The sequence below is a fragment of the Asparagus officinalis genome, chromosome 7 (assembly GCF_001876935.1).
Source record: "Asparagus officinalis chromosome 7, Aspof.V1, whole genome shotgun sequence".
Classification (NCBI taxonomy): Eukaryota; Viridiplantae; Streptophyta; class Magnoliopsida; order Asparagales; family Asparagaceae; genus Asparagus; species Asparagus officinalis.
Genome location: NC_033800.1, coordinates 53,278,639 through 53,293,163, shown reverse-complemented (window position 1 = coordinate 53,293,163; position 14,525 = coordinate 53,278,639). Strand labels below are relative to the sequence as shown.

General features: G+C 36.2%; 2 protein-coding genes across 2 annotated transcripts; one reads left to right on the top strand and one right to left on the bottom strand.

Annotated features, from left to right (window-relative positions):
* LOC109849064 (pyrroline-5-carboxylate reductase) lies at positions 202-9,832 on the top strand. Its single transcript, XM_020418841.1, has 7 exons — positions 202-442; positions 2,422-2,470; positions 3,070-3,161; positions 4,515-4,587; positions 6,038-6,158; positions 6,304-6,409; positions 9,391-9,832. Exons 1-7 carry the CDS (start codon positions 263-265, stop codon positions 9,577-9,579), a joined length of 810 nt encoding a protein of 269 aa, XP_020274430.1. The 5' UTR covers positions 202-262; the 3' UTR covers positions 9,580-9,832.
* Positions 10,335-14,021, bottom strand: LOC109848098 (ganglioside-induced differentiation-associated protein 2-like; the record flags this gene model as incomplete). Its single annotated transcript, XM_020417417.1, has 3 exons — positions 10,335-10,879; positions 12,377-12,641; positions 13,739-14,021. Coding segments are annotated over 3 exons (786 nt in total), but the record flags the coding sequence as incomplete, so codon positions are not given.

The following is a 14,525-nucleotide window of genomic DNA, read 5'->3' as shown; positions in this document are numbered from 1 at the left end:
TTTTGCAAATAAAATGCTAAAAGGGTTGGTTTTGAAAATTTGTCCCCAAAATAAAACCTCAGACCAAACAACAGAGGGCCCACTGCGCCACACTTCTGTCGCGGTTCCCACGTGTAGGTGACCGGTTCGTTCAGTTTCCTAACACGTGACACTGAGAGAATATACATACTAGATAAATACCGAACTTTAGGAGTAAAAAGTAAAAAAATTGGAATTAGCAAAAGACTGCATCGAGTCCGCGTGAGTGGGCGCGAGAGAAATAATGGCGGAAGCTTTCAAACTAGGGTTTGTGGGAGCGGGGAACATGGCGGAGAGCATCGCCCGCGGCGTCGCCAAGTCCGGCGTCCTCCCTCCGGCGAGCATCCGCACCTCCCACCGCCGCTCCGATCGCCGTGACGCCTTCCGATCTTTCGGCGTCGAGATCGTTGAGACCAATTCGCAGGTTTGATCACATTATTTCTTTTAGAAAGGCGATTCTTTTTTTTTTCTATTACTGGATTTATGATTTAGATGTCGATGCTGAAATCTAGAATTTGATGATATTTTGAAATTTAGCTTTTAGTGGATTTGTTCGATGCGGTATGTTCATGTGCTGGCCCTGCACATATCTAAGAAAAAAGTGATTTTTTTAAACTCTTTTTCTTATGTAAATTTATGATTTAGACTTTGGAAAGCTCAGATATGGACTTTGATAATATTTAAAAATTTATATGCAGGATTTTCATCCAAATCTAATCTAATATTTAAAAAAGTAATCACGGGTGTGGTGATTGCGTGAACTTTATGTAGTTTTTTTTCAAGGAAAGAAACTTTAATAATCTTTGATTTCAGTTGAATTCTGAATAGATTCAGGGTGACTTGTGACTTGTTCGTTAGTTGGTTAACATGATTTCTGGGTTAAAAAGTAATTGCTCTTTGGTGAAAGTCTTGATCATGTTCAAAGTTTGATGGACAAAATTCGCAGGATTATGCATTTTAATAAATTTTGGAGGGTCTGTCGAAAATTTCTTCCAGTACTTCTGCTGTCAACTGGAGAATCCTGAATTTATTCAGGATCCCGATAGATTTTCGAATTAATAATCAAAGGGGGCACTGTGATGCGCAAGACTAGTTTCACACTTTGTACAAGCTTAGAAAAGGTGCTTTAGCAAGTATCAGTTCTGGCCTTTGGGGTTTGGAATGGTTAATGTAGGCACATGGGCTTGAGCTTTTTGGATATTAGAACAAAGCATGCTTGCTTTCAACTCTTAGGGGTTGATTTTTGTAAGAGAGACCCTCTCTCTTTTCTTAGTTCATTAACATCGGAACTGTCTCTCTTTCTTGAGGCTGTTGGTTTGGATCTTCTTGGCACAACATCTACTTATCTGCTCCACTATGGATTGGTTGTGTGTGTGTGTATATACTTAAATGCGAATCAGTAAACTGTATAGAATATGTTGTTAATTGGTTAAATTCTTTACTATCAAAGGGCTATGAGAGAGAAAATTCCTTGGTATTGCATACATTTTGTGAATGCATCCACACACAGCACACATGCAACAAAAAACACACAACCATAGATTCTCATTACCTAACTTTACCACTTGAGGACGTTTTTATTGATGTTAGATATTAGGACTCTAACGTTTCCAATTGATAACTTGGCTTTTACGTACACTACAGTTTAACTAGTAATCGTGATAGGCAGTTTTGATCAAGTAAGCACTAAACTAACCAGATTCTTTAAGTGAAAGATAAGCTTAAGTTCCTAGAGGATCCTAATTGTCGCAGAACATCTACTGAAAAGAATCTTGAAGATGCTTCTTTGATCTGGCTTTTGCATGGCTACTTTGATCTTTCTTTTGGCATTGAAACCAAAAGTTTCGGTGGCTTTATATGCTAGTAGCTTTTTGTTGATGGTGTTGAACTTCAATTTATATAGTTGCTATGTCATTCTTTCTCCATTATTCAATTCAATATTTCTTTTTCCCCTACTTTTGCTACTTAGCTTTTTGTTGTATAGTTTGTAAGCTTGTTAATGACTATGTTATTTACACAATCCGGTTGATGCGATTCCTTTAGAAATACTTAACATGATAAAATCCAAATTTATTTAGTTAGTGATTGTTGTGTACCCGTGCCATGACAGCATATTGTTCTAGATAAAAATTGTAACCTTTATCACTCAATAACCTAATAATTAGTTTAAAGCTTCACATGTTCATTATTATTTTGAACTTTTCTTTGCTTTTTGACCTATACCTTTGCTTCTTGCTAGCCTTTCAATTTCACTTTGTTTGTGTTTGGGTGTTCTTCTACTAGGAAATTAGTTTTTATTGGTATCAGCAAAATTTAGATGGAAAATACTTCAGTATGTTCTCTGAGTTCAGTTTTAATATTTGGCCATATTCCACTGAATTTGACACTTTTCCATGTATATAGGTAGTTGACCGCAGCGATATAATTATTCTCTCCGTGAAGCCTCAAATGGGTATGCTCTTATTGTATAGTCTTAAAAGTAGAGATTTGATTTCTCAAGAAAAGTTTTCATATTATATTATGCTATTTAAGATCATGTATGTGTTGGTGATTGACTTATCATTTACTTTGGAGGTGCATTATATGTACTATACCATTCTGAGGAAGATATTTATGAAATGCTCTTTGCATGGAGCAGTCAAGTTTTATCGTTGATTTATTGATCAGACTATGTTAACATGAAATTTTATAGCTGTCATGTTGCAGCTGGTTTTGCGACCTGTCATGCCAAGCAGAGCTTTAGGACAGATTACTCAATGAGCTGTTGAAAAATGATTACTCACTGAACATAAAATGCTCGAGCATGTGATCAATGTTAAATGCTTGCAAATTTGGGATCCTGTTAAATGCTTGCAAATTTGGGATCCTGTTAAATGCTAAGATCAGATGCCTTAGGCACGCTTGGGACAAGCTTTTGGATCTTTACATGCATTATACAGTGTATAACCTCATATTTGCATTTTAATGAGTAATACACAAAATTTGTATCTGCTAACAGCTAGTTTTTCTTGTCATTGATATGATTCTCATTCGTTGGGCCCTACTTTGCAGTAAAAAGTGTGCTGTTGGAGCTGAAGCCCTCCTTCTCAGAGGAGAAAGTTCTGGTGTCAGTTGCTGCAGGAATCAAATTAAAAGAGTTGCAGGTATTCATGGGAACTTTCTCTCCTATGAATTGTTCTCTGTCTGGTTTCAAAGTTAATCAGCTACTCTTCTCTTTACATTTTAGTTTTTGTGCACATCTTTCTAGAAATTCTAGTAATTTAATACCATAAATGTAGAGAACAGATACTATTTAAGAATAACCAAGTTACAAAGAACTACCATGCTATAAATTTTATGCGAAAATTCAATTTTGCTATGACGGAGTTCTATAGCACAAACCTTATCACAGGGTTTGCTGATCATAATTTATAGTGCTAGGCCAATATTTAGAATTCTATTTTGTGACTAATCATGTGCCAAGTTAATGTATTTCCTAGACAGAGGTTTCATAACTCATATATTGCCTTGGTTTTCAGTGTCTCCAAGCTGAAATTAAAAATCAGAAGTATTCTTTAATTATGTACATTCAAAGAGAGCTCTTTAATAGTTGGATTCTTATCTAGCAATAATAGAGTCATTTTTATGCACAATTTACCAACAAGCTTTTGCTCAAGGAGTTCCACCACTCCCTTTCAAAGTGAGAGATTAGTTGTCAAAATCTCCCCATTTGCAGTAATTGCAGAACGTGGGTCCTGCTACAGTTTTGTAATGGCATTAGCAGATGGTGGTACATGATGGCCCTTGATGCTTTATGTGATGTTATGTTTTCTCTCTCTTCATAGCTTACCCTCCTCTTTGATGCAAGCCCAGTTTGGGCAATCCTGGGGCAAAAAAAAAAAAGAAAAGAGGAAAGAAAACAAAAGAAAGAAAAAATAAAACCGAAAAGTAAATCAATAACTAAAAAAAGTTAAACTATCCTATGAGAATTATGATCTCGATAAAAAGAGTGAATTTCTGTACCAATAGAAATGCAAGAGAATACTACATTAAGCTTTGATTGCACAAATACGTCGAAGAGTTTCTTAAATCTTAAATTTATGGTTCTTAGGCCTTCTAGATAGAAAGATTATTTTACAGGTTTATGTGTAAATTCCCTTAACTACTACCCAAGGTAGACATGGTTCACAAACCAAAAGTAATTTACATAACGTAATGAATTACATATAAGGATTAGTTTCCTATTGAGAGAATTAATGCATGAAATTCTTAGCCCCAAATGACCTTGTGCTGTTCTGTCTGTTCCTAACAGTTCAAATGATTTCGAAATAATTATTTAAGAATGAAGAACTTATAATTATACCGAGCAATTGAATTGTATTTACTAGACTTTTTGGATTGTCATATATAATAACCACAAAACCTGTACATCAATGTCCATAGAAAGTTGTATTCTATCAAGTATCGCTTCACTCATTTTAAGGTGTTAATGATGATGTGTGATACCGGTGCTGTAGGAATGGTCTGGTCATCGACGAGTGATCAGGGTCATGCCAAATACTCCTTCAGCTGTTGGTCAGGCAGCATCAGGTAAGTTTTCATTAAGTCTTCTTCTCTAGCACTATGCCAACATTTTCGTGTATCTAAGTCATAAACAGTGATCAAGACATTCATGAGGATAAGCTAAATTTTTGTGATACTCTCCTGATGATTGTTACACACACAAGGACTGACACTTCGGTTGCTTGAAAAAAATTATATCATTTTGTTTACACCAAAGTTTCAATATAGGAGGTCAATGTCATTATTAAATTTTCATGTAAATAGTTGTATTTAGTTTTGGAGAACAACTCCTTATTAAACTACCTCTCTTTAACATTCAAATGTATATGATTATGTGGCCTTTGAGCTGTCATCCGGCCTATCTTAGCTCCCAGCTCCTGAGCATAGGCTTGGAAAAGAGACATGCTTACAGTTTTATTTTTATTTTTATTTGGTAAGTTTGAACTATCCAATGAGAACAGTTACCACCACTGGATTTATAACATTGTTTACATTTTCTATTTCATCATGCATTTTCTTAAGTTATTTTAGCATTTCTATGTTATTGTGTAGATTCATAGCTTACATTTCCTTATGAAAAACTAGCCAAACAAGCATCACATCGGGTTTTTCCTTTCTTTCTTATTACAATGTTCTAAAATGCAAATTAAGCGGCCGCTTAAGAAGCCTCTTATACCTAACAAGGTTGAAACCATTCCGATCAGGGAAAAAGCACTCCATTATGCGGCCATCCCCATAATCGGGCACATTTTCAGTAAGCGCCTAAATAAGTCTTTTTATAGGTGCTTTTCTTTCAAATCCTTTATGGGTTAAACATGTTTACTGCAACCTGATCCGGCTACTAAAGTAAAGGAAACCCAAGCTCTAAAGTTCTCCCAAAGTTTCTCTACTCTCTGCGTTCTCTATTTTACGAACCTGCTGGCTGCTACAAATATCTCTAGCCTTCGTTGACGCTTGCTCAACCTCAAACAGCTTGTGGAAACTAACTAGAAGATCGTACGACCTTCGACGCTCTCCCTTCAACCTCTCTCTATAATGATTACCTCAAAGCCCTTCATTATTCCTTTTGAAGCTCTTGAAACAGATTAGTCGAAGCGTTTTTCTGTTTTTCATGAATTTTATATATCTTAACATATGATAAATAATCAATATGTATTAAAATTCAAAAATGCATAATTTTGCATAATCCGATTATTCGGTGTATGATCTGATTAATCATTACACGCTCCCAGACTGCACATATACTAAAATCGTGTTTTTGAACATTGCTTATTGCACATTTCTGAAGTTGCTGCAGCACTTAGCCACTTACGTCTTATGAATTCATAAACTTCAACCTACACTAGGTTTTAAATTTCAGTGCCCAGGTTAACAACAGTCTTTCTAGTGTATTTATTCTCTTAAATCTTTATAAGACCAAAATACAGAAACATTGAATTTTTTTCAACTTCTGATATTCTTGCATTTCATTTATTAGTTATGTGCATGGCTGAGATGGCAACAAAGAAAGATGAAGAACGTGTATCTAGTTTGTTTGGTGCAATTGGAAAGATATGGACAGCTGACGAAAAGTATTTTGATGCTGTGACTGGTCTGAGGTATGCTAATGATTGGTTCTTTGAGATCAAACAATTGAAAATCAAATTTGTACTACAAGCTAGTAGGCTTTACTTTCTAGTTTTTTCAGTTCCTGTTTCATATGTGAGAATACCATTTTGTCAACTTTCTGCCTTTATTTCTCAGTGGAAGTGGCCCAGCATACATATTTTTAACAATTGAAGCACTGGCTGATGGTGGCGTGGCTGCTGGTCTTCCGCGCGATCTTGCTCTTGGCCTGGCATCTCAGACTGTAAGCTACAGTGTACCATTTACAGTCATTATAAGCCTCGTATAAACATTTAGCAACTAAATTTAGAAGTTTTTGTAGTATAGCCTGTATAGGTGTTGCACATTGAAAACTATAGTTTCACTTTTGATAACATTTACAGCCTATGAGGACATCTATACTAGAGATGGAAAATCAGTTAACGCTTTGTTGGATTACGTAAATTACAGTTCAATGTAAAACAATTTCACTTGTTACCAGTGTTTTAAAAGCAAAAGGCCAGGTCAAGTCAATGAGGTCCTATGTTGCATGACGTGAGAGGCGCCAAAAAAGGCGATCGCCTGAGTGAACCAAGGCGATAAATATTCAAAAAATTCACAAACATTGCAAATAATATGCAAATATCAATAGATAGCACCAAGACAAATTAATCACAACCCAATTTCCAAAGTCACAAATTTAATAAGTCTTAAACCATCTAAATGAAGTAATAAGTAACAAATATTGAATAGTAATATTAACTAGTGACTTCTAACATAGATAATTAAGCAACAAACTTTGAACATTAAGGTTCAAATTATCACATGTCCTCAAAATGATATAGATATAGATAATAAAGTACATTTCAACAAAAAACAGCAAAAAATCGTTAATGAAAAAAGAAACACAAAAATTTAGTAACAAGAACAAACTTTACTTTATCGGACACCTTACGGACCCGCAAATTTTTGAAACAAAGACGAGCACATTGTGCCTTGCATCACATGCCTTAGGCGAGCACCTGAGGCGCCAAGGCAAGGTCACGAGGTGCCAAGGGGAGCTATTGAGGTGCCAAAAGACGATCGCCTTAGTAACCTTCATCACCTAGCAATACGCAAGACTCTTAAGTTACAAGATTGCCTCGCCTGAGCACCTGAGGCACTAAGGCGCATCACCTTTAAAACATTGCTTGTTACACATAAAGCCAAATGATGTTGACAAAATGATGTTTTGAATCCTTGAAGTGGTTCAAAAATTTTATTGCAGCCATTCTTCTCAAGCAATGGCAGAAAGTTGTTAGGGACATTTCAAGTCATTGACAAACGAAAGGAGATTCCACGAGGGCTTATGTATCCAGTAACAAGGAATCAAAGGGAGATGAAAGAATGAATCTGATAAAGATGATCTATGGAATAGAAAACACAAATAAATATGTAAGCTACATGGTTTGGCTTATAAAACATGTCCTAGGAATGCGTATTTTATTTCACAATAAAGAGGTTTACTGGCTGGTCTGTTAATGCCCCCCCCCCCCCCCCCCCAACGGCGGCAAAACCAAAACGGATAAAAAGAAGAAAAAAACATTGTATTCTCCTGAAAACCAACTAGCGTTCGGAGTTGATTAAACTTAGGTAGGCTTTCTCTGATTATGATGAATGAGCGATCATATATTATTTAAGAAATGGAAGTACTCTTGAAAAGGTTCAAACAAACTACCCTAGGCTTTTACAACTGGCTCAGACTGCCTACTTTGGCAACAATATTTGTTCTCTTTCTAATCACATGAGACTGCAAGTTATTTATTTATGTATTTTTTATTTTTTATTTTACTTTTTGTCGGGTATTGACTCACTGTCCTGGGAAAGAATGCTTCTAGACCGTCAAACCGTTCTACTAAAATCGAAATTTTCAACGTAGAAATGAACTGTGTAAATGCAGTAATGTTGAGGAATAGTAGATTACAGCTTAGAAATATACGTAGATAGAAAATATCCTTTCCTTAAATATACACCTATTGTAGTCATAGCAATATCTTTTTTGTTTTAATGGATAGAGTTCATTTCCCAATAGTATTGACTCTGCCATAATTATCATTATGCTAACTGAAAACTGTTGGAACACAAACTTGAAGTTACGTGCTACATTTGTTACTTTTGATCTCTTTTAGCTCTATATCAAGTGACCTTTAAAAGAGGAGATCCAAGAACATATATGTTTGTTTGTTTGTTTTAATTGAGGAGAATTTTTTCATTCTCTCCATGCCACCTTTTACTTTGAACATCGTTTTTTTCACTTCAAAGATGACTCTTTATAAGCCTTTTACAAACATTTAGCAATTAAATTAAAAGTATCTGTGGTGCAGGTGATGCACATTGAAAGTTATATTTTCACTTTTGACAACATTTATAGCCTATGAGGACATCGACACGCTAATACTCTTCCAGATTACGTAGAAGCAGAGTGTGACATCAAATAATTTCACATATTAGACATAACTAGAAAGAGGTTTGACAAAATGGCATTTGGAATCCTGGAAGCGGTTCAAATATTTTATGTGGTCATTCTCCTCAAACAAAGGTAGAAAGTTGTTGGCATTCCGAGTCATTGACAAACAAGATGAGATTCAACGAGGGCTCATGTCTCCAGTCAAGAGGAATCAAGGGGAGATGAACGAATGAATCAGATCAAGATGATTTATGGAATAAATTTAGTGGATAAATATGTAAGCTACATGGTTTGGCTTATAAAAATACGTACTCTATTTCCCGATAAAGGAACTACTAGTTGGTCCTTTAATGCAGAGAATGCCCAATGTAGAAATGAACTGTGTAAATGCAGCAATGTTGAGGAATATTGTATGTTACATCCTAGAATTATATTCAGATAGGGAGGGTAAAAATCCTTTTCTTAAATAAACACATATTGTAGCTCTGCCAAAGTCTTTATTATTATTATATATATTGATGGGATTGAGCTCATTTTCCTATGCTTTGTATTTTCTTATGTAAATGCCATAATTATCGTTATGCTAAAGACTATCACTTTTGTATTTTTATTAATTCTCTCTTTTTACCTCCATATTGATGACCGTTAAAGTTTCCAAGGACACATTTATACCTTCTTATTGAAGAGAATTTCTGGATTTTCTTCATGCCACCTTTTTGTACTTTGAATACAGTTTTCATTTGAAAGATAAATCTTTTTTTTTTTGTAAACAAATCCTGATGAACCATTTTTCTCTGCAGGTTTTAGGAGCTGCTACCATGGTTACAAATACAGGAAAGCACCCTGGTCAGCTGAAAGATGCAGTTACGTCTCCAGCAGGGACTACCATCGCAGGGGTCCACGAGTTGGAAAAGGGTGCATATCGTGGAACTCTGATCAATGCTGTTGTTGCTGCCTCAAAAAGATCCCGAGAATTATCACAAACATAGTTCCGTGCAATTTATTTACCCATGTACCCACTGTTTAATTGCTAGAGGTTTATTTCAATAAGTCGGATTGAGAGCTCCTTAATGAAACTATTTGAGTAGTATATTATGCTAGTAAGGAAATATTGTCTTTTGAGGCATAGCAAAGTTCATTTTGTCGCAAATAATATCTACACAGTAGTACAACTCATTCATCTCCTTTTCTATTCACCTCACGGGTGTTTGTATGTGCAAATATATGCGTTCATTGTGTATGCAGTATGCTGGTTGATGGGTGGGGGGTGTCAATGGATTAATTTGAGATAAGTTGGCCCCGTTTGATTTCATTCTGCTTTTTGTTTTTTTTTATAAGCTACGACCACACTGTTTCATAACTTCATTATTCTATCATGTTCTTTCCGGCAAAAACTTCATTTTAGTCTTATTTCCTCAAATCCTCCACATCCTACAGCAAATTTATATAGAATAGACGAAATGCATGACATTTGCGCACGTCTATCTTCATGAATAACTCAAAAGAGAGATGAAACGATAAGCCTGCTGAGTCCTGAATGCTATGACTAAAGTAGAGGCCTCAAATGTTGCACAAAAAAGTTGTGCAAAAAGTTGTGTCAAATCTAATCCATCATGAAACACTATGTTTCTTCAAGCTTGGAATTTCCACTATAAACGGCTAAAGAAAAGATCAAATGTGTTCTAGAAACGAAAAGAAAAGAAACAATACAGCATAAGCGTAGCACAACAACAAATTCAAAATATTTAACAAATCTCAGATATATATGAGAAGAAAATCAGATTATCTTGCCTTCCATCTTGACGGAGGGGTCATTCTCAACATTATCAAGCATAAACAGTGGTTGATACACACAGAACAGGTATCACACATGAAGATACCATACGTGAAATGAAGCCCCTGATTACATGCATGGTAATATTACGCCAATATTAGACTTCCAGTACTACGATAACCGATATATAAATGCAGTTTCAAGGTAAGCTTCACTTGTGATCATAGAATATGCTATATTTTATTGGTTACATGGTGATCTCTTGTGCATCATAATGTCACATGTATTCTCGAGTAGATGCAGCCCATTTATCTTCATACCTTCCAAATGAGTAATCTACAGCCGAAACCCCAGTGAGGCGTAGCGGATCTGGCTCTATTCCATAATCTGTTAGTGGTCTTTCTTCAAGAACCTGGTCGTGACGCTGGATAAACTCTGGGATCTCGACTTCTCCTTTCTTGATGTCATCCGACAGATATTGTAGCCGGCTAATGTACTTGATCTTCCAATATAAACTATAATAATGCCAACAGAGTAAGATTACAAATGTTAAATATTTGTAGCTAGGTAAGCTAGCAGATGATAGATCTAGGTATTGTGGATAATAGTTGGAGGAAATATTTCAGTGTTCCACCAGGCATCTGGTTTGCTAAGAAATTATTTCTCATTGTATGGATAAAGTTTCCATAACAACCACAATGAAAAAAAACATTAAATGCTTATAGAAGTATTGGTATAGAAACATCTGTATTGCACCTCTGCATCTTCAGCGACAATAGTCTTTATCTCTCGTTGACCAACTGCATTTGACTACAGTCATCAAAGCATACCCATATAATGAGCAATCCTATTTCCCACAAATTACTGAATATAAAGATGAATTCCATTTTGCCTCTAAACATAATAAAATCATCGCCAAAGTATTATCTTTTTCCTACCTCTCCAGGGGTTTTTAATCAGTTTAAAAAATTAGCAAGGATGTGACAATGACATATTTAATATGAGCAAGAGTTTATTTAGTTCTCTTACAGTATAAATTTTCGGCTCATAAGCAAGAGTTCTTGAACAAGAGAGTGGTATTGTATATTGAGTTAGTGCAGTGTGGATGATTGCTTATTACACATTTGCATTAAAATTTTAAGAAGATTCTGATTTTATATATCTGACATGAAACTAAATGGATGGTGTATAACCACGTCATTACGTCAAAACTGCAGCAAGGAAGTAGATCCAACATTGTAACATTTATCATGAAAATCAGCTTCCAAAACCTATGACAAATGGATAAGCAAACAAAAATGGAGGAGATAAAATATGGTATTGACCCCAATTACTGGACTGTGTACAGACCAACTAGCTTCAGCTTTTCTATTAACTTACAACGAATATACCAATGAAAAAACAAAGTATACAGTGATGGTTTCTGCATATCTAGGATGCCAAACCTTTTTTTCTTGTTAGAAACAATACAAAACTAAACAATAGGTACTGTTTATTTCCCTATTTATGTCTTGAAGTACAATGAAAGTGTGAAACGAATAAATACTCTATAACTATGAGAACTACTTCTTGTCTAGTTGTTATTCTGTAATCCAAGTGGCATAGAAACATGATCATACGTATACATTAAATGTATCAAAGTAGTTCAATACATTTAGATACGCTTATGCAGAACTTAGTACTCTAAATACGAGAAGCATACAGTCAATGAACATAGAAATGCTGCCACAATCACATGATTAGCACAGTATCACTGAACAAGAAATGTATAAACTATATCATGATTATGGCCATTCAAATAGATTGTCATTGTCAAGCATCTGATGACAACAAGTTTACACAGCTCGGTAGAAGCTCTCTCATTATGCAATGAGAAATATATACCAACAAACCACTAATAGAGACGTGAATTTCAGGTGTATAATAGTTGCTTACCATTTCAAATTACCGATTATATATTTAGGAACATAGCTTTTCTGAACTGCTAATGATATCAATGAAGTAATACTAACCTTCCACTTAGGAAGAGACGGCCAAGTGTTGCAACAGCCAGCCTCGATCGAAGCCCAGGGTGCAAAAAGTAGACAACTTGGAGCCTTTCCTTGTATTCAGATGGGAGTTCTTCATATATCCACCTCAGGATGGACATCCCAGGGTTGTTGTCCTCTGAATTTACTGTACTATGCATGTACAGAATGCAAAATGGACCTTCCGCCAATTCTGTGCTTAGCTTGTGAAACACATATCTCTTCAAGCGTTCTCCACCAATGATTGTAGCTGAAAGTTAAGAGAATAATAATATCATTGTAAACAAAAATACATGATCAGCAAAAGAGTATAGACATACTTAAAATACTAATAGACTTATTACAAATTTCATAGTTTGAATCTTCCTCTGAAGACTAATTTAGTTTTGGTTTGAAAGAATGTCGGAGAAAGGAAATGGGAAGGAGTTTATAACTTGCCTGCTTGGCATAGAAACCAAAAGAAATTGGACAAACTCAAGTGACATTTAACAGATTATTTTCCTCTAGATAGCTGAAATATCTCACCGTCTAATTTTTCTTTCTTCTTTTACTTCTCAGATACCTTTTCTCTCAATCACGTTCCGGGCAACCAAACCAAAACCTTGAGCAGCAGGATGCCAATTCTCTTCTTAAGTAGAACCATACTTTCTCTTGTCTGTAATGTGCACAACGACAATGAAGTACATGTTCCATATAACCAAAACCACACCTTTAACATAGTTCGAATCTATTTTCAATTAAACCCAATACTTTTTGGCTTATTCAAAATAAGGTGCACGTTCAAGCTATAGAAAGTAAAGTGCGCTTCCATTTGACAGATCTCAATTCATATGAGCAACCACCAACCTGTTTGATGATTAGATCTAGAGAAAGCAAATTGTAGCTAGATATTGAACTAAGCAATCGCGTCAATAAACCAAGCAACAAAGAACAACTCTCTGTTCTCCTACTAACCTATCAAGTTGCCAATCAGTAACTACTCCCATCCAACAGAGCGCATCAATCAAAATTCAAAAGACAAACCAGTTACAAACAAAAAGCTCAAATCTTTCAGTAGAATTCGAGCATAGCCCCAGCAAAACCCTAGAATATTTTAATACTTGCCGCTCAGTAAACTGTACTGAGTCAAACGTCCCAATTCATATAAGTAAAGACAAGCAAATTGCAGCTAGAACTTGAACTAAACAAGAACCAAAATCATAAACAACAAATCTTTACCCTGCTATTAACCTATCAACCAAATTCACCGTATCAAATGAAAAACATCTAGTATTTGGATCGACAACAACCCTAATCCAGCCAAATTCGACCAAAACCCTAGAAAAGCCTTCGGGGTCGGGAGAGGACCTGGAAAGTACTTTCCGACGATGCGGAGCACGCGGTTGCCGTGCTTGTCGGAGCCTTGGACGCGGAGGAACAGGAGGAGTTCTAGGTCGGAGAAGTCCTCGTCTTGGCAGTCGAACCACTGCTCGTCGCCGTCGCCGGCCACCCTGCGGTCTGAGGGGGAGAGGAGAGAGCGGCGGAGGCGAGGACGAGAACGGAGAAGCCCTCGCTCTGATCCGTCTCCATCGCTGACGTCGGAGCTGCTGACGATGACTGGGGACGATTTTGCTTCGCCTCCTTTTCTTTCTTATCTCAGAGCAGGCGCGATGCACGTGCGAGTACTGTGTAGGTACGTTGCGTCTCCGGGGGCAGTTTGGTCTACGGGCAAAATGGAAGACAGCAAAATGTTGAATATATGATTAAATAGTGAATGTGCTGGGTAAAATAAAAGAGTTTTGCCACGGGGGCCCAAAATATAAGATCAATAAAAGGATAAGTAAGATGCCCCCCTCCTATTGGATAAATAAGAGGGGAATACCTCATTGTCCTCCTTATTGATCTCATATTTTGGGTCCTTAAAGAATTTTTCAAAATAAAAATCCAAGTTTGAGCACGGGTGGAGCTTACAATAAGTTGCTAAAATAAGCAGCTTTTTAGCGACGCAAATTTATTAAGTTACTGTAAATAGTTCTTTGTAACTAAATGTCGTAGAGAAATACTGGCGGCAGTCGTCCCAAGCGATTGCCCAAGCCCACTCGCACTTCTATACGGCCGCTGAGCCCACTTTTCTCATTGGATCGGTGGCAAAGCA